The 19,134-nt window shown below is 47.7% G+C and overlaps 4 protein-coding genes across 4 annotated transcripts; 3 read left to right on the forward strand and 1 right to left on the reverse strand.

Moving 5' to 3' along the window:
• On the reverse strand, window positions 1-1,715 carry EURHEDRAFT_517613 (cytochrome P450; the record flags this gene model as incomplete). The annotated part of the gene is made up of 4 exons (XM_040786581.1): window positions 1-988; window positions 1,052-1,176; window positions 1,235-1,422; window positions 1,484-1,715. 4 exons carry the CDS (start codon window positions 1,713-1,715, stop codon window positions 1-3), a joined length of 1,533 nt encoding a protein of 510 aa, XP_040636017.1.
• A 3,373-nt stretch (window positions 1,716-5,088) lies between these two features.
• Window positions 5,089-6,515, forward strand: EURHEDRAFT_380139 (putative integral membrane protein Pth11-like; the record flags this gene model as incomplete). The annotated part of the gene is made up of 6 exons (XM_040779251.1): window positions 5,089-5,227; window positions 5,282-5,301; window positions 5,367-5,403; window positions 5,478-5,545; window positions 5,601-5,971; window positions 6,023-6,515. 6 exons carry the CDS (start codon window positions 5,089-5,091, stop codon window positions 6,513-6,515), a joined length of 1,128 nt encoding a protein of 375 aa, XP_040636018.1.
• Window positions 6,516-12,621: 6,106 nt separating this feature from the next.
• Window positions 12,622-14,802, forward strand: EURHEDRAFT_462630 (stress-regulated transcription factor RPN4; the record flags this gene model as incomplete). Its single annotated transcript, XM_040784815.1, has 1 exon — window positions 12,622-14,802. The coding sequence occupies one exon, from the start codon at window positions 12,622-12,624 to the stop codon at window positions 14,800-14,802; it is 2,181 nt and encodes a 726-aa protein (XP_040636019.1).
• Window positions 14,803-16,154: 1,352 nt separating this feature from the next.
• On the forward strand, window positions 16,155-16,634 carry EURHEDRAFT_421171 (uncharacterized protein; the record flags this gene model as incomplete). Its single annotated transcript, XM_040783341.1, has 1 exon — window positions 16,155-16,634. A coding segment is annotated over one exon (480 nt), but the record flags the coding sequence as incomplete, so codon positions are not given.
• Between the last annotated feature and the right edge of the window lie 2,500 nt (window positions 16,635-19,134).

Here is a 19,134-nt window from a genome sequence, read left to right on the forward strand (position 1 = left end):
TCAAGGCCGCTTAGAAATATTCAACCAAACATCCCTCCAAAACCCAACACCCCCCTTAACACAGAACTGCGGCGCAGGTTTATCCTGAGGAACTTCGAGGTCATATTTCCGGAGGAACTGCAACGGCCCCTTGTACAACTCCATCATGGCAATATCCTTGCCCAGACAAACCCGCGATCCATACCCGAACGCAAAGTTGTACTTGTTGTACAGCTTGGCACGTTCAGGATCCAACCAGCGCTCTGGCCGGTACTCCTCCGCATCCTCACCATAGAGCTCCGGGTCGCGCTGGACAAGGTACGGGTTGCAGGAGATCTCGTTACCAGGGGCCACAAACTTGCCGTAGAGCTCGAGACCGGGGTCGGAGACGTAGCGCGGGAAGATATTCGGTGCGGAGGGGCAGAGACGCATAGCTTCCTTGACGCAGGCGACGTAGAAGGGGAGATGCTCGATAACCTCGTTGTACTGCGGAATAGCAGAGAGGAGGTTCTTGTCGTCTGCTTCGTCGATCTCGCGCCTCATGCGCTTGAAGGACTCCGGGTTCTTGAGCAAGTACTGGATCATTGCCTGGAAGGCTGTTCCTGTTGTATCGGCGCCGGCGAGGAGGACAAGAAGGGTCTCTGCGCGGATGTATTCCATGTCGAGAGGCTTGCCATCTTCGGTGCGAGCTTCGAGGAAGGTCTGGAGTAGGTCAACGCGGGTGATTTTCTTGCCGTCTTCGATGTCCTTCAGGCGTTGGTCAATGAGGCTGTCGCGGAAACGCATGAGGACGCCAATTCCGGAGTCATCGGCGGGTGTGGCGACGAGGTATTTCTTCAGGAAAGTGGATTTCATCCAGTTGGTGAAAGGGTAGAGGCGGGCGAGGAGGCCGAAGGCTGGAAGGCCGTCGTGGAAGCCTTGGACGAGACCGCCGATATCCTTTCCTTGTTTGATGAAGCCGAAGGGAGCGCCAAATCCGATTTCGCTGATGATGTCGTAGACCAGGTACCTAGCAGGAAATTATTGTCAGTCTGCATTCTTCGCATGATGAAACCAGGTCAACAGGACTTACACTGCCCACCACGAAAAGTCAAAGGTAGCACCAGTTTTAGCAAATTTCTCCTTGAGCTGGTTATCCCACTGCGCAATGTGCGCATCCACCAATGGCTCCATCTTCTTCATGTTGCTGAAGCTGTACTGCATGCTGTTAGTCTTGAGGTCTCCTGTACTGATTTCTCGGGGTATAGGAACTTACAGGACCAGCAACATGCTTCCTGAATGTAGCATGAGTCTTGTGGCCCCTCATGTTGAACAAACTCTCTGACTCTCCAAAACTTCCGGTAATATAGTGGCTGGTCTTGTCGGCGCGCCGGTGGTAGACCTCGGGCAGCTTCTTGGGGTCGCTGACCAGCAGCATTGTAGGAGTGATGCGCACAACGGGGCCTGTGGATAACGCGAGCAGTTAGCCAGTGTCTGAGATAGTAGAATCAGAACTACTACGCACCATATTTCTTCGTCAGAGCGTGCACAGTAGGCACCTCAGTTTCCTTCAGGTTGTGCCATGCTATCCAGAACCGAGTGACACTTCCCCAGAACGGACCGGGGAAGGCAGATAGAGAGTGAAAGAAGCGGTAGTAGACAACCTGGTAGACAACTCGAAGTACAGCATATGCGAGCAGTCCTAGGATGACCTTGGCCACCGTAATCTGTGACAGAACAGCCTGACCGAAGCTCATGGCGTTGCAAGGATGTCACCACAAGACAAAATAGATGTGAAGAATGAAACACAATAGTATGCTGCGAAGGAGCGAGGACGAATAGAAATAAAAAGGATTGGTCATATATATCATTGTTTTAAAGCCCCGTACGATTGGTGCTTACGACTCAGTCCAAGCTAGGGTCAATGACCACATTTCCTGATTCGTTGCTCCTAAAGCCATTGGTAATCCTGATAGAACTCTATGCTCGAGGCAGAAAGGCAGCCTCGCATTACTCGTCCAGAGTACATATCATGACCCCTCCTTGGCCAATGCCGTGCCGAAATTCATCCACTATTTCGTTAACCCTGTGCTCCGTACTTCGTACTGCGTACGGCTTCCATGGACTCGAGCCATTCGCTGGCCGATGAGTTTTGGTTCAGGGAGTAATGCTTCTATAGAGGGCAATGGGATATGGATCGTTGCCTCGTGGAGACAAGTGCCGTTTGAATGCGTTATGATTATCACTTGTCACCTGTCTCGGGCTAGAACCGGTCGAAGGACATATTTCCGCAGGCAGTATGGATCGCCTGACAGATGGATCCGAAGGGCCACCCGGACCGAGTTCCCCCTAATTCCCACAGGCTCGAGTTATTGAGGTACGAGGGGAACGAAGGGAAGTGGAGTTGGAAGTCGGCGGATGGAGAACAGGAAAATTCATCCGGCTAAGCTCCACAAGAAATAAGTACCATGCATTGGGGGAGGTCGAATATGTAATAGGATCGTGACCCGTTATTAATTGACTGCGGCAAGCATTGTTGCATTCCTTTAAATAATATTATTTTCTGCGCACTTGTAGACTTTTTAGCGACAATCCGTATATCCGTGTTATTATTGACTTCTTGTATTATTATTACTCACGGAGTAAATGCTGGGATGTTGTCAATTAGCTCATTTATCCTCAACATGACAGCCGATGCTCCACGCCGCTGAACTCTATCCCGGTCTGACAGGTAGTTTCCGAGCTACCATGTACAGTCTCAACTACTGAAGTCTCGGACAGGTAACAGCTCACTTCAGCCGCAATCGGATCGTTGTGACCTGTCTAGCCAGGTAGCAAACGCCTGTTCTTGGTTGTCCCGGCTCAGCGAACGGCCCATCGGTTCTTTGTCAACATCGCTTGACTCGTCCAAAAGGACCGAGATCCGGCGCGAAAAAGATAAAGAATATATTTTTTAAAGGAAAAAGGACAGCAAGCCTTCTATTTTTGTCTCGCAAAATGGAAATGGGCAAGATAGGCGTCGGAGCAGAGCACAATAGACTCCGTGCATTCCCACTAACCAACGGAACTGTTCGGTTAACAACTGATTTTGTCAATGATAATAACATGGCAGCATGGATCTTGAGACGACTAAGGGCACTAGCATTAGTCCGTCGTTAGATACTGCCGTTAGTCCGGGTGTCAGCCCGTTCCGCTTGTTTAATCTAGAAAATCCTGGGTCCTCTTCCGATCCATTTGGCCCGTGTGCATCCTTCGGATGCCGGTCTATCATACTGTAGCATTTCCCTCCTCTAGAATCACAATGGCGATAATATGTAGTATTGGGGGGCGGCGTAGAGAGAGTTTAAAAGTAATGGAGACGAACTGCCACTGCCATCTTTGACGGTATATGGCAGGGCTGCTCAACGGCTGGGTTCGGAAAATCTATTAACCTCACGAGTCAGTCGGTTTTCGCCTGGCTCTCCTGACTTCCATAAACATCTTCAGTGATGGCACAGCAGTTTCAACCCCTGAACAAAGCGTGGTTGCAGCAAATTCGTGCTGGGCTCATATGCTTATCAAACCGCATGTTGGAGTTGGCAAACACTCGGGCACCACAATCCAAGGCCACCATAAGGCAAAAGTGACAGAAGCTCTGTTCACTGAAAATCATATTCCCTTTTTGTCTAAACCGGACTCTGGTCGCGGCTTCATTATACGCCCCGTATTCTGATTTAGCATCGTGATCTCGGTCGACGGTTGGTCAATTCTCGCACGGCCGTACCCACTTGTTTGCCATCTCAAGTAAAATAGAAATGCGAGGCTAGTAACGACGATCGTGGACCTGGATTGGAATTGTGACTAGACATCGATAATCTCTGAGCCAGTCGTTGACAGCGAAATCCAGCGGAGACTATGTAAAGGATTCACAGCTATCGTCTTCGGAAGTCGAGGTGGAAAAAAAAAATAATAAATCGCCAACGCAACTGCTTGAGTTGAATCTGCCATCGCGATTATAGGTCGATTCGCTTTTTACTATAAGATCTGTACAAACCATACGAATTTATACCCTCGGGCTGGGACATATCTGGCTCACCATTTGTATCCCGGTTTATTGCCTGCATATTCCATCCAATCCTGCTGTGTCCCCGGCAGGCAACGATCTGCAGAAGCCAAATAGTAGCCCAGGGTGGGAGTGGCCATGTAGGAGTCTGGAGTACGAGATACGGAGTCCTCTGACACAGAAAGAATGGAGTATAGACCCCCATGTGTCCTCCAGGAGTCGGAATTCGCAGATCTAGCTTCGACTGCGTCGTCAAGGATCAAATTCCGTGGCCTCGACCGCTATTGGAACTTAGGACAGCACCGTTTTACTCGTCAGCGGTCTTTGCAGCGAAGGATTCAATATGGGTCTTGCCTAGATAGCTGTGGATACGGTACAGAAGCCGTCTCAGGTCACGACCAGTCGAATCATTCTCTTCGTTCCCCTGGTCAATCTCCGAAATCCTGGATGGCGAAAAGGAACAGGAGAACCGGCCCCCACTCAGGCTCGCGAGTACTCAGTAGGAACAATAGACTTGTGAAGGGTACGAACGATACGGTGCGATTATAACGGCTACACGCTAGAGCAGATAGTAGGTATCAGGTTTGCAAATCCAGCACCTGAAAAGGACAGGCTGCCAGTGGGTGAATTCCGATGCTTTGGAATTACCTGTTCAGTAGCGCATGCACGGCATATCATTGCCTCTTTTTTCATTTTCTGTTTAACTTCGGATGTGTTTATTTGTGCTTTGGATGTTAGCAGTCGGTGCGAAGTGGACCAAGATGTAGGTCTTTCTAGTCGCAGGCATGCAGGGTACACATCCGATTGAGCTTTCCACTAACTGTACTCCGTACTCCCTAGTTCTTTTTATTTCCTTTCTGTCTTCCTCTCCCCGATCCGTTGCTTTTTTTGGTCTGTCAGTTCATTTATAGAGTATCCTCCTGTGGAACGCTATTCATCTCGAGACCCAGCCTAACTACAGCGAAGAATGTAAAGTCGGTCCCTTGCAAGTCAGAGACCAGAACACACAGGAAACGAGAGAAAGAGAGCATAGTGTCATATTTTATTGCACGGCGTTTTACATCCTCATCTGAGAGGTATCCTTCGCCATGGTATCCAGTGTGGAAGAATCGCAGGCCCCAGTGCTTGTTGGGATCTCGATTGGGTTCGCAATATTGACATTCCTCGTCATATCTCTTCGTCTGTTTGCCCGAATATATGTGCTGGGAAAGATGAGTGTTGATGACTGTGAGTAATTTTGATTGTGGCTGTTTTGGGGGCTGGAATACTGACATTCTTTAGTCTTAATTATTGGTGCTTGTGTGAGTTCCTGTCAACCACGCTTTAGGAAAGAGTGCTTTCTAGATTAACTTTATGAATTGATTAGCTTCTGGCTTGGGCTTTTATTGCAGTCACCATGGTTTGTAAGTCGCTTTAATCTTTTCTTTGGGGTGGGAGTGGATGAGGAAGGAGAGAAAGGGAGGCTGACAAGGCGCAGGTGTCAAGTATGGAATGGGAAGACATATAGACGATGTCGACCAGAGCAAGCTGATGGCATATGCTTTTGTATGACCCAGTTCTCCTCCTTTTAATATTTGTGTTATTTGCTGACTATTTTCAGTCAGTCTGGTTGAGTTCAATGTTCTACCTGGCTTGCCTAGGCTTCGTCAAGACCTCCGTGCTCTGGTTCTACACTCGATTGGGTGATCGCTATCTCACTCGCTTGTCTTACACCATGTTCGGGGTTGTCACGGCACAGGCTACAGCCAACGTTCTAGTAGCTGCGTTTCAATGCCAACCTGTATCCAAGGCCTGGGCGACCACCTTGCCTGGCCACTGCGTCGACATCAACGTCTTCTATCTCTGCAATGCTGCTCTCAACATCTTTACCGATGTTCTGACCTATACGTTACCAATTAAGGTTATATTCAACCTTCAGATCCCGCGGAAGCAGAAAATCGCGCTTGTCTTTACCCTTTCGCTTGGTTTATTGTGAGTACATGCCCGACACCTCATGTGGGAACTACTCTAACGCGATTCCAGTGCCTGCGTCTCGTCCATCATTCGAATCACCTACATCCCAGCCATGCTTAGCTCCCCCGACTCGACCTACGTGATCAGCGGCGCCATGTACTGGTCGGTCATCGAAACCAACGTCGGAATCTTCGCCGCCTCCATCCCATCCTTCAAGGCGATTGCCTCCCGCTTCCTTCCCCGCATCATTGGCGAATACAGCAGTCAGAAAAAATACGGGCCATGGTCGGACAGCGGAGAACAGGGTCGACGGTACGGGTACGGCTCGAATTTCTCGAAAGCTCGCGACCCGCATGCGATCACTTTGGGCACGATGGTTGCAGATGATGATCATGATTATGGGGCTCAGGTTCACACGGGATACCAAGGCAACTCGAGTGAAGAGAGGATCATCATTCCTGAAGGGAAGATTCTCGCTCAAACGCATATCTCGACCAATGTCGAGGTACAGCGGGACTATTCGGATAGTCTGTCGTTCGATCATGGGCGTCGTCAGTCCTAGGTATGTATTGAATCGTTGATGTTTGCATTTCTCGATGCTAATATTCGATTCCTAGGTTTCTGGTACACATCCTCTCCTTTCCTCCGCTATGAATATACACATGAACCATCAGATCATCTCAGCGCTGGCGTCGAGACTCGGTAATATCTCCATTCATTATTTCCGAACTACACTCGGAAACCATTGCATATCATTTCGGCTTTTACAACATGTCTGACCGGTGGAATTTTGCATTTCACGAAAATATATACCCTTCTCTTTCCTCATGATCGATACAAAACAGGCTATCAGGCAGTCTGACGCTAGTATCATCATTCTTCACCCACCGCTCCCTTAATTTTCATTCATTTCTTTTGTCATTTCTTGTACAGTAAGCTGCTATTTTATGGGATTTAGATACGTTTAATAGCAAGAGATGATATCGCCAGCAGTGACTGGCGCTTGTGACAACGCAGCAATTTCTATAGCGGCATTTCGCTTCGAAGTATAGAATAGACCAAGACTCCTGAACATATAAATGTACATTATTGTATATCTATATCTCTGAATCCATATTTTCTACAATTCAGGAAATTTACTTACCTCAACACAGAAGTGTCTATCGATGTCTTAGGACACTGGGCAACGACATTGGTGAATACGTGAAATAAACAGCACGCAAGCACACGTCACTGACCAACAACTGGCTCTCGTCGTCGTCCAGCTCATTTTAGAAAGATCTCAAAGTACTCAATCTGGGGCGTTCGGTGGTATGAGATAATACCCCCAATAATAAATACCATCAGCTTATCCCCAGACACAGCCATCCCTTCTGCAGCATTACCACCCACAAAAGGCGACGTCCTTTGGGACATAAAATTCGTAAGCAAATTTCCAGCCCACAAGCAGCTTTTTGACAACATATCTTTTGGGGTTTTTATGACGTCCGCTTTCTGTCGCAAGCGCCATCCAACGAGGTTCAGTGATTTTGCATTTCACCATGTACCTGCATTTCAATATGCATAGAATATACCCATGGAAACTAAGACGATATAAATCCCAGCGGAGGGAGAATTTTGGCAGACTTATCTGCGAACTGCTGGAGAATTGCTTGGTGCGGTTTGGAGCGGTGATGTTGGCATCCTGGCTTGGGCGGACAAAGACAATCTCAAACAGTTCAACGCGACAAAGGAGCCTGGCTCAAGGCGCCCAGTCATACATACACCCAGGTTGCTTGATCGGTGAATTGGGAATTGGGGCCGTCATACCGATGGAACAAACTGGTCAGTGGCAAATTGAGCCCTCAGGGATGGAACATCCTGCTATATATGCACGCCGTGTAACGCACCCTCAATCCATCACGTTCAAAATGAGTACATAGTGCGAGACTGGGAAACTCTCTGATACCCTCAACACCTAAGAAGGACGAAACAACAAGTTTTAGAACGTTTCTGCCAACCAAGACCAAGGACCCCAACCATGGCCAAAGAGAAGGCCTCATTTTTACAGGATGGTAAATTGAATACGTACTTAAACTCTCCCTTCTTGGTATAATGCTTGCCATTTTGTACCCAATGGTTTGACATGTTTTCTAGTGATGTTCGAATCCATGCATGAATTTTATGGTGTGTCTACCCAAGGTGGCAGCTACGACGCTACGGTTGTTTTGGGCTCCCCCCGATATGCCTGTCTTGTCTGTCGGTTGTTACTGCCCGGCTACTGGCATCTGACATCAAAATCAATGCTGTTTTGGTCAGAGGCCTGTCTGTAGACGAGCGGAAAACCTACCAAATCGAGCTCCAGGTGTAACAGGAGAACAAAAAGGAATTGCTTCGAGTTCAGCGTGCCTTGAAAGACATTGCTGCATTCATCGAGCTGTATGTGCTGAAGAAGTATTGGTTGGGAATGTATAACTTAGATGGAAAGTATATAATTAGAAAGGGTCGTTGGAGATATCTTTAGGGCCCTATGCATAGGTTCTATTGGGATAGAATATCGACGGCAGCCCATAACGGACAGCCAGAAGCACTATAAGAAAAAGGGCTTGTTGTACAGTGTGGGAATTCATCAAAGCGTTCCAGAACCATCACTTATTAAAAATCCATATTTCTTTCCGATTGTGCTGACAGTAAGCAATTGATTATACTAAATTGAAGTCAACCGTTTTAAATTTACCGCATACATTGCAAAACACCGTGCACTCCCTATTGTAATACCCAAGGCAGCAAACAAGCCATTCTACCTGAATACAATTGTACCTAGCATCACTGACTCGTCCTGTCTTGTTTACCCAGCAATCGCGATGAAACACAACCCAACTTACGACGATACTGACTTATTCCCCAATCGTACCACGTAACACCAATACCTCTAGATAGTAATCACCAACTAAAATAGTCGTATTTCAGACAAACAGTAGTACTCACTAACTATCAACTAAAAAACTTGGTAGCATGACTAGCGATCTATTAATAGCTCCCCCACGACGGAAGAGACATGTTTTACTTGTGTTAGCGAGTACGAGTGTATTTCTGGGGTGGTTTGTTTAGTTGTATTATTCGGCAATTAGCATATTGTATTAGGGGGAAAACATAGATGGTTTGTGGCTAGTGTATACTTGGTGAATCGATAAAAATATATCTGGTCAGGTGATGGTTTATGCTGATCATGTGATACCATCACCAGTCATAGTGACTCAAACTGTACCAAGGAAAAAAGAAAGCAAAAAAAAAAAGACCTGCTAAGAATGGCTAAACCGAGCGACTACGGAATACTCAATCCACCTAGTCATTCCATATCCCTGAAAGGAAACCTAACCTAGACTGTCCAAAACAAGAATACAATGCCCAAGGGGTAACATCAGCATAGCCTCTACACATTGCAGGTTGGGCAACGCAGCCCTCGAATAATCGTGCCCAATCCCTTGACAGATCGTTCTCAAGGATAGATTGGGCATTGTAGACGAGCACGGAGCACGGGGTATTCCGTTCTTTGCGCTTCAGGCATAGCCGTACTACTGAAAAGAGGAGGATCGACCGGGCCGATAAGACGTACCACGGACAGGATTCATTATCAGTATCAACATTGATCGGAGATATTCCATTCATTTTTGCACAGCCTGATCTGGACAATTGGCCGAGGGTTCTAGGCAATTCGAGAGATTACTATCAGGCTACAATGCGACGGCGTGAAAAATCTTTTCATCACTAGTCCTGTCCAGGTGTTAGAAAGGCGGCCGATCAAAGTAAGGAAGAAATCCCTGTAATGCGATGCTGCACTGCACTGCTAGTGACATCGGACCGAGCATTTTCCGTAACCGATACCGAGCCACGATTATTGGCCGGTTGATATGCAGGACAAAATTAGAAAGCTTCCAGAAGGGCCTTGGAAGACCCAAGCGAAGGGTTGTGTGGCCGGTGAAGGCCGACGCTAAGTTTTTCCGGGTATGCGGTGCCATTACATACGTTATTACGGCATGAAATACCGAGAATGTTACCGGCTCAAGTGGCTGTGCTGGGGATCTGTCCAATCGGCGGGGCGAGTTTGAACCCGATGCGTGTTTAGCGTAAGCATGGAAGGGAAAATTTTGTTCTTTTGCAGATTCCAACAATCCTGATCCTGCAGTTTGTCTGGGATTTAGAGTGCTGACACTTGGACTTCGGTTAATCGGAAGGAATGTGAAAATAGACCTGTAATCGGCATCCGGCAATGTCCTTGTTGTTTTTCCCCGTTTTGGCTTTTGTTGAGTTCGGCAGTTGTACACGAGTCAACAGTTTCCTTCGTGGGTGAAATACGGAGTACTCCGTGCGTAGCATACAAAGTAGTATATCAATTTCCCCGGATTTTTTCCGCTATGGCCAGGTCAGTGCCATCTGTATCAGATCGACTATGTTCAGCTTCGCTCAGGCTGAAGACGCAGGAGCAGGTATAGTCAGTCTTATTAGCTATAGGGTATTGCCTCTATGCTTTGGCTCCACGCAAAGTCTCCATCTCGCCACAGTTTCCAGCTGTCAATGGATTATATTCACCTGGTTCTCGGTCCAGGTACATGAAATTTGACAGCTGTAAGTGTAGGCTTTGCAGTGTGCAGGTGGCACCATCTTGTCAATCAGAGATATATCTCCGGGCTGTATTTCCCCAGGCAGATGCTACGGAGTAATCCGTGCTTGTAAGTCACATGTGACCTTCCTGCATTTTTAGACCAGGCAGACTATCCCAAAACGACTCTTGAGCCGTCTTGACTCAACAAAGCCGGACCACAGACCGTCTGCTCTACGTCGTAGCATCGTCAGATCAGACGGAGCCAGCTGACCTGGTTCGCGATCACTTTCCACCCACGAACTGAAATAGGCAATGTTAATCGATTCGACCATTTTCGAGTATCCGGAGCATGTACCTCCGTGATTTGCGTACTCCGTATTCGTGCATGTCCTCGGACTGACCGTGAGAGTCGACGGTGCAGATGCATAGTTCGGCCTAGACAACCGGCTCGGCATCATCGGAGAAAATATTTCCGGGACTTCTCCGAGATCATCACTACGTGGCTGGTGACCTGGTTCTCACATGGAGATGCAGCCGCAAGGGCCATTCGTACTCGAGCATGAAGGATTGCCAAGGACAGCTGTCGCGGTCAAATCCGTGAATGAGTTTTTCATCGTGCAGTGTCGTGTGGATAAACGTGGTTGATCAATAATGTTTATTCGATATGGGGAAACCGGGAAACCGTTGATTCATCAGCCATATGTGGCGCAGCACTAATATGTGGCTAGTGATATGTGAAGAAAGCTGTGCTGTTACAATACAGTATGGAGTACTGTTACAAGGGTCATCGTACGGCCCTACTTTGAAAGGAGAATCACAGGGTCCAATGCGACCAGTAAGGGCTGCCACCTGTAGATCGGATCTCCTGAATATGTGGCTCAGTCGATGATTCTGTTTTTCATTGGCAGCCTTGTGTTCTGATTCTGGTGGAGTTGAGTCATCTACTCCGTACTAGGAGTTCCACTACGATGAAGTACTGTCTTTGAAAAAGATTTGTGTGCGACCTGATGCCTAATTCAATTTCCACTGCATCCTTTATCATCTTTACAGTCAATTAATCAAAAGAAAGCAGAACGTAGGCAATTCCAGAACGAACGGCAGAGCCCTAAAAAATTCGGAACAACCGAGAATCTTCGGGATGGTTTTAGTGCGATACAAGCTTCTAACTCTGCGCCTAAAATAACCATCAAAAATGTACTCCATACTAATGCGGAACACGTATAGTCAATATTACCGTATCGTGGCTGGTGTGTTGGGAGTCAACCGCATTGACCCCTCAAGGATAATCAGGTGGAGCGATATCTGCCGAACCAATGAGGAATGTCTTCTGCATGCTGTGGGTGGTCCTCGTACGGTATGTTATGTTATGTGTATTATTATTACCAGTGACTCAGCGTAACTTTCGTTTTTTTTTCCTTTAATTTTTTTCGGCGATACGGCAGTCAAGCGCCAAGGCTGATGTCATAGTCCATCGATCAGTGGTATATCTCCCACCGATTTCCTTCTTTGCCGGAACTTCACATCATCCTGATACATTCTCTCCTCTCCTTATACATGACCTTCACATAATCACTCTCAAAATTCATTCTTTTCTTGATATACCCTATCTCCAAAAGGGTAAGTGATTATCTTTCTTCCCTCCTTTATTACATAAGACGCCTTTCCTTGGTTTTGTGGACGAGTAACCAGAGAAGAGTTACCAGCTTTTTTCCGACTCTTTTTCATCATTGAAGCCAAGAAAGCAGGACTGACTTTCCAAGAATCCCCCCAGATAATTCCAATTCCACGGATTCGCTTCCTTTTGTCCTATTGGATCTCTGGTTAACCCCGACGGTTCCAGAGTCTTCCGCCTCCAACGCCGTGTGCTTTGAAATCCGGACCAGACGCCTTTGATTACCTGGTTTCCGGGTCAGCTCGTAAAGAAACGCGTCGGATTTCTTGGTGCTTAAGGGCCGGTGGTGCCAGCCTATAAATTTCCTTTGCTGAGCTGGTGGCAAACTCGCCGTGTTCTCGCCCTCCTCCTCTTCCCCCGGACACTGACGTCCCAAACTCCCTCTCCGTGTGGATCACCGAAACAAGATACATTATGCTCACTTACCCTACGACTGTACGTAAGGGTCTCATCACTGAACCATCTTCCGCTGTCTACCATCCCGACACTGTCCACATCCTACAAGACGACCACTTCCTCCCCGATCTTCCCCACGACACCTGCTTCCAGCCTCAATTGCAGTCTCCTTTCCAATATAATCCTGACGTTCACTTCGTCTCTCCACCCTCTTCTGCGCCTCCATCGCCCAACTTCTCCTTTTCCTCCTCGCCGGCATCGTCGCCTTCGAATCCGGTCGCGACTGACCATTCGACTGCCGGCGGTAAGAGCAACAACAGCTCTTTTTACGAGGCTCCTTCGATGACACCTTCATCTTCTTACAACCCCTCCATCCAGATCCAGCAGTCTACGTCACCACCTGCTTCGCAACCTTATCTCGCACCATCGTCCCACTATTATCAACAACCCTATTTCTTTGACGACGCCTCCATGTTAGCGCAACAGCAACCTGTGACCAACAACCACGGCTGGGATAGCAACCTGCAGCTGTTGAGCCCGGCTCATATCTCAGCAAACGGCCTCCCTCAGGTACCATCGCCTAACACGAAGAATGCCCATCGGAAATCCAGCAGTAGCAGTGTGCCCGTTTCCAAGCCGCTTCCCACACCCGTTCAGACCCCCATCCAGAACTCGTTCCTTGCAGCACCTTTCCAGAACTACGACCCATCGTCGCAGAATGGGAATGCGGATGCAGAGATCGCGATGAGACATGCCATGTTGGAACAACAGCAACAACAACAACAGCAACAGCAAAGGTCGCACCAGCACCAGCGCAGTGATCACTCACTGGCGCCCTCAGTGTCGACTGTCAGCCATAACTCCCCAGTGACTCCTCAGACGAGTTACGACGATCTCGACGATGCGTCTAAGGTGATGGCCAATGGTGAGGACCTATCTTTCGGTGTTGACACGTGGATGAATGAATACTTACAACTCGATCCGCGATCAGAATACAATAACAACCTCAACAACAATGGGACCACGATGGGGATACCGAAGTTGAATCGCACCATGTCCGACATCTACCAAGATGAACTCTACAACACGGCTATCATGCCCGCCTCGCAGGTTTCCAAGAAGCCTAGCGGCGCCCAACAGATGCTCAACCCTTACCGCAACGTCTTTGCCGACCGACTCCAGGCGGCCAACCAAGGCCACTTGTCTGCACGACAGTCTATCAACCGTGAACGATCTCCATTCCGGCAGAACTCGCCTCTGGCAGTAGAGTTCTCCAACGCCGCTCTGCAGCCGTCGTCGCAGCTCAACACCAGTATTCCAATGCCCCAGAACGGCGTGCACATGCCCCAGCCGACTGCCCCAGGGGAGCCTAAGACCATGTCCCCTAAGGATGCGCTTTTGGACTTCAACGAGGGCGAGGATGCGGCCATGCCTCCATTGTTTACGAATCAATCGGACTTTAACTTGGGTGATGCCTTGGGCCAGCTACGACGTGAAAGCTCTTCATCGTTCCGACAGCCGCAAAACTTCAACACCATGGAGTCGTACCCCAGTCAGTATCCGACTGCAGGAGTGCCCCAGCAGTATCCCTTTGCAGCTCCTCAGGCAGCACCGCAGCATGAGCGACGCCTATCGCAGCAGCAGCCGCAGCAAAACATGTTGCAGCAGACCCCTGAATTCCCTGCGTCTCTGCCAAGCCTGGAGTCGACTGGCAGCGAAGGACTTCCTAGCACTGAGATGTCACCGCCGCAAGCGCCTCCTAAGGTCAAGGGCCTCTCGCGACCGGCCAATACGTCTTCTGACAGCGGCACTTATACATGTACCTACCATGGCTGTACCTTACGATTTGAATCGCCCAATAAGCTTCAAAAGCACAAGCGTGAAGCTCATCGCCAGACCACCCCCGGTGGCCACCTTCTGACGCGGGATGTATCGGCCCGCAACTCCCAGGCTGGCCCCCACAAATGCGAACGAGTCAACCCTTCTACGGGGAAGCCATGCAATTCAGTGTTCTCTCGACCTTACGATTTGACACGACACGAAGATACGATCCACAATGCACGTAAGCAGAAGGTCCGCTGTCACCTCTGTACTGAGGAGAAGACCTTCTCGCGGAACGATGCATTGACACGGCATATGCGAGTGGTACACCCTGAAGTCGATTGGCCTGGCAAACAGCGACGCAGAGGCAGAGAGTAAAGTCCCTCTTGGTCCGAGCGAGCGTCCTGCATTGATCGATCGATGTTATGACGCAATGTGGATAACCTAAAAGCCTTTGACGTCATGAATAGTCTATTTGGGGAATAGATCGCTGATGGGTCCGGATCTGCGGGTTGACCTTCCGTTTCAATTCTGACCTGGAACTATCCGCAATGACGTCAGTGGGTTCCCCAACATCTACGGGGAAAACGATGAGCACGCGTTACGTCACTTCAATTTCCCTAGAGCTTTAATGATTTTCCCTTTTATGTCTTTTTATATTATTTTTATTTTCATTTTTTTTTCGTTTTCGGGTCGCAAGCGAGCATTATTTTATTCTTTTGCATTTTGGGATTAGATTTCGCTTTTGTGTTGCATAAAAAACCGCGTTTGGGCAGGCAGACTGGCTCTTGTCATGATCATGTTATGAAGTCGTTTCGCTGATCCTTCTATGTACTATATTATTGTTTGGCTCTGCAGGTGTTGCATGTACGCCTGAGATTGTTCATTGTGTTGCATTGGGTCGGCATGGTGTACAGACTGGATTCTTCGTACAAAGACTGGGGATTGTATACTATGGGAATTGTACAAATAGCTTACATAGAATGTTAATAATTATTATCACTTTGCAAGTAATTGAGCTTTACCCCGGATCGTAGGATTATGGCGGTGCAGTGGCTAATAGCTACATCCCCGACAATTTCAAATCAAATAAACTATCTTTAGTTAAATTTCCCCATATATCAAACCATATGCATAGTACTCCGTACTTATCTCCTGACCCCTGAAAAAACGGCTCCATCATGCCTGTGCTCTGTTCTATCGAGGCTCCATATGCGTACGTATCGTATGTATCGTATACATATGGGTGTTGTAATACAGTACAATAAAGCCACTGTATTGAAATACGGAGATTTCAGTTACGGGTTGTGTAGCGAAGCGGATCATGATATCATCGCGCGTGTTTTGATCCACTGGGATCGGTCGGGATCCACATGCTTATTATTCATGCTTAAGAGACTACATATTCGCGAGTACGGTGTACTTGTATATAATATGGAGGTTTATAATAGTATGGTAGGACTTGAATGTACTTGAATAATATTCTGTAATTAGTTATCCATCATTTAGCTATGGTGGTGGCTAGATGATGCATTGTTCGATCATGGTTATGGACCCGACGGAGTGGAAAGCCGTTAGATAGATCTATAGTTAAATGTCTTGTACTGGCATCTACAAGTATGTCACTTTCGATTCGACTTACTATCAGAACGAGTTACTGGTATCAAAAGAAAATGGGGCAAGCACCCTCAAAATGACCCTGCACCGCACATGCTAACGCATGCGCTAGATACACACATTACTACCGCATCCAAAACTGGGACTCTCCCGAGTGGACCCGCGCCTGGCCGCAACTAATCCATGATGTCCCCTCCATAATCTCCACTGCCAAAATCCCCCTCCAACGCGAAGACCCCACCCTAACCACAACCCCGGCAGACGCAGAAGACACGACCGACGAAGAAATCCCTCCCCAACCGCCACTCATCGACATAAAAAAGGGTATAAAACTTAACGGCGCCGAAGATGAGGGGTACGAAGATCTAATCCTGTCGAGGGATAATCGGAAGTGGAATGTGAAGACGAACCGGAGGCCGTATGATAAGGTTGTTGCTTGTGTGTTGCTCAGGGCGTATATGCTTGCGCCGGGGGAGTTTCGGTTGAGGAGTGATGGGTATTGGGATTATGAGGATGAGTGGGGGGTTGTGAGGGAATTGTATGAGAAGATTTGGCCTGGGGAGGAGATAAAACGGCCTTGGGGGGAGGAGGAGGATGATGGGTTTGGGGAGGCAGACGATGTTGAGAAGAGTGATTTTATGGGGTAGTCATTTTTATTTCATAAGGTAGACAGAATATATTGTATTGGATTAGGTTGATGTACTAGCTTGGGATAAAATCGTAAATGATTAATTACCCTTGAGTTCCGATCATCCATGAATGGGCTATTGTTGCCTGTCTTCTGTCTTTCCACATTGGACTGTTGAAGCTGTTCTTGTCTTTGTATGTAAGATGCTCGAGTATAAATGATGTCGTGCACTCGCGTACATCCTGAGTGCGCTTTGTCCACTAGGTTCGCACTTTATAATGCCTGATGCACTTCAATCTAGATTGCTATGCCTTGCTAATGCTAACCTGATTTTAACTTCTTGATGACAATTCGACATGGGCTTGTGAGATCGTAGCTCAGCTGTTCTCGCAATGCAATAGAATGTGGTGTCTAGCCGCCTTGAAACCTCTGCGACTGGTAGCTAATCTCCAAGCCGTAGGACGTAATTTTCCAAAATACAAATCTGTAGTCCAGATGGTCATGTCCACAGCTTCAGGTTCAACACCACGATGTAGATAAACTTGTAGTCTGACAACGCGTTCTAGCAACTTCCTCATGACGCAAATATGATTTTCAGATCTGGATGAAATTCGTGAAACGTAAAGAAAGAGAAAGCGGGAGGAAAGGCTGGTGTCGCGAGTTGAAATGGTAGTTGACTGAAAGCCTGTTTGGCTCTCTGCCGAGAATTCATATTCAACAGAACCCAATCTAGGATGCTTGGCTTGTTGTAGCCCTTGGTAGTCTCAAGCTTCTCGTCATCAGCCACACAGTGCCTAGGCGGTGCTCTTTGCGAAGAAACCTTTCGAAGGCAACCCTTAATCGGCATAACGCTGATAAGCACTTGTAATTATACCGACCTCCCCGAGTCGTGCCTTGTAATCCAGATGCCCGGTGCCCGTTGCCCAAGCTGCTAAAATAGCGACAAAGCAATCTGGGTTATTCCAGAGAAGAAGGTGCCTGTGTAAGATTCTTTCGTCGAAAGGATATCTAACAATTGTTCAGAACTGCGAAACCAAAAAGGACTTTATCGGTCAGAGCTGGCGCTCCATCCAACATTCCACCCGGCTATTTTCGCAACTCCAAGTGTGACTGGTCATGCCACCATGTCTGACAGATCCACAAGCATTATGTGATGGATGAGATGGTATGAAGCTTGTGCATGTCTTGCATATTCTGTTGTGTAGGATGTATTTGGCCCATGATGTCTCATGGAAAGTCGCAGGTTAGGATGATAGGTACAAGTGGTCGAGATCTTGAAATGCAATTGCACGCCTGTGATAATATGGCCAGACGTTTCATGTAAATGGTGAATTTCTGATATCCTTACTGCAGAAGCCCCTCCATTACTTGGTCTGGTCTCTTCTTCATCCAAGCTACTTGGTACCCTCTCTCCTGTTTGCACTCCACGAGTGCCATCATCTCCCCAATGGCCTGGTCCTCCGGTGAGCCATTGTTGATCAGAACATAGCTTGTTGCCAAAATCACACCATTACATTGCGACCCCCTTCCTCTCAAGCGAAGCCGTACTTGGCTGCTCAAAAGGATAATGGCAACGCAGGGCACCTGGAGATGCGGTGAGGACGACTGGCATAAATTTGGGCATATAGCATACATTTGTGGCTGTAAGGGTGCCACGTGAAGAGTCCCCAAATTTATCTTCTTTTCCCATGTATTTTGGGTGTGCACGAATTCACACTACTGAATGCAATTCGATATGATCTAAAGTATAAGCTCAGCCCTCTCGAGTCCACCAAATTATAAATCAGCTCTAATCCTCAGCCTTTGAGTAGCAAATCAAGGTCTCTTTCCGTGTCATCTTATAAGATATAGCTACCGATGCTATCATCAATAAGGCTGAGACAACGATTTTAGTCCTTAATTTGAGACGAAGTAAAGCATTCCAAATCCACTCGCGCCTATCGCAGAAGTATACGAAGTTTATATCAAGCTATCTGTCGACATGCTTCTTGTACGCATTCGTCGATGGCAAATGCTCCATAGAGCCTTCGTAATCCAAAAGAGATGTGAGAGTTCAGGAGGCAAAGATCTTCAGGCAGATAAGATTGCATGTGTGCAGTATAGTATCTCTCCTCGCCCACTCAGTGCCTGCCTGCAACATGGCAGTGTTCTACCTGGCTCGTTAAAAATGTGCTAGAAGATATGTTCGACCGTGGAAATCACTTACCTCTAAGGAGGCTACTGATACGACTGTTTGTCCGAGCCAGATTATCTGGGCTCTGTAGAGACCCAAATGTTTCCTCGCTATGACCGGATGGCCCTCTCCTAGTCAAACGCAGACAGATGAAATAAATTCCTGCTGAGCCCTATTCAGCTTCAATTCGAGCGTCCCATATCGGGTGATGCTATGAGAGGGTCGAAAAAGTAAGTTTGCTAGAGACAAGTCTATCCAGTGTCTGTGTGTCAGGGGATGTACACTGGGAAAA

This window comes from Aspergillus ruber (assembly GCF_000600275.1).
Source record: "Aspergillus ruber CBS 135680 unplaced genomic scaffold scaffold00027, whole genome shotgun sequence".
NCBI classification, from domain to species: domain Eukaryota; kingdom Fungi; phylum Ascomycota; class Eurotiomycetes; order Eurotiales; family Aspergillaceae; genus Aspergillus; species Aspergillus ruber.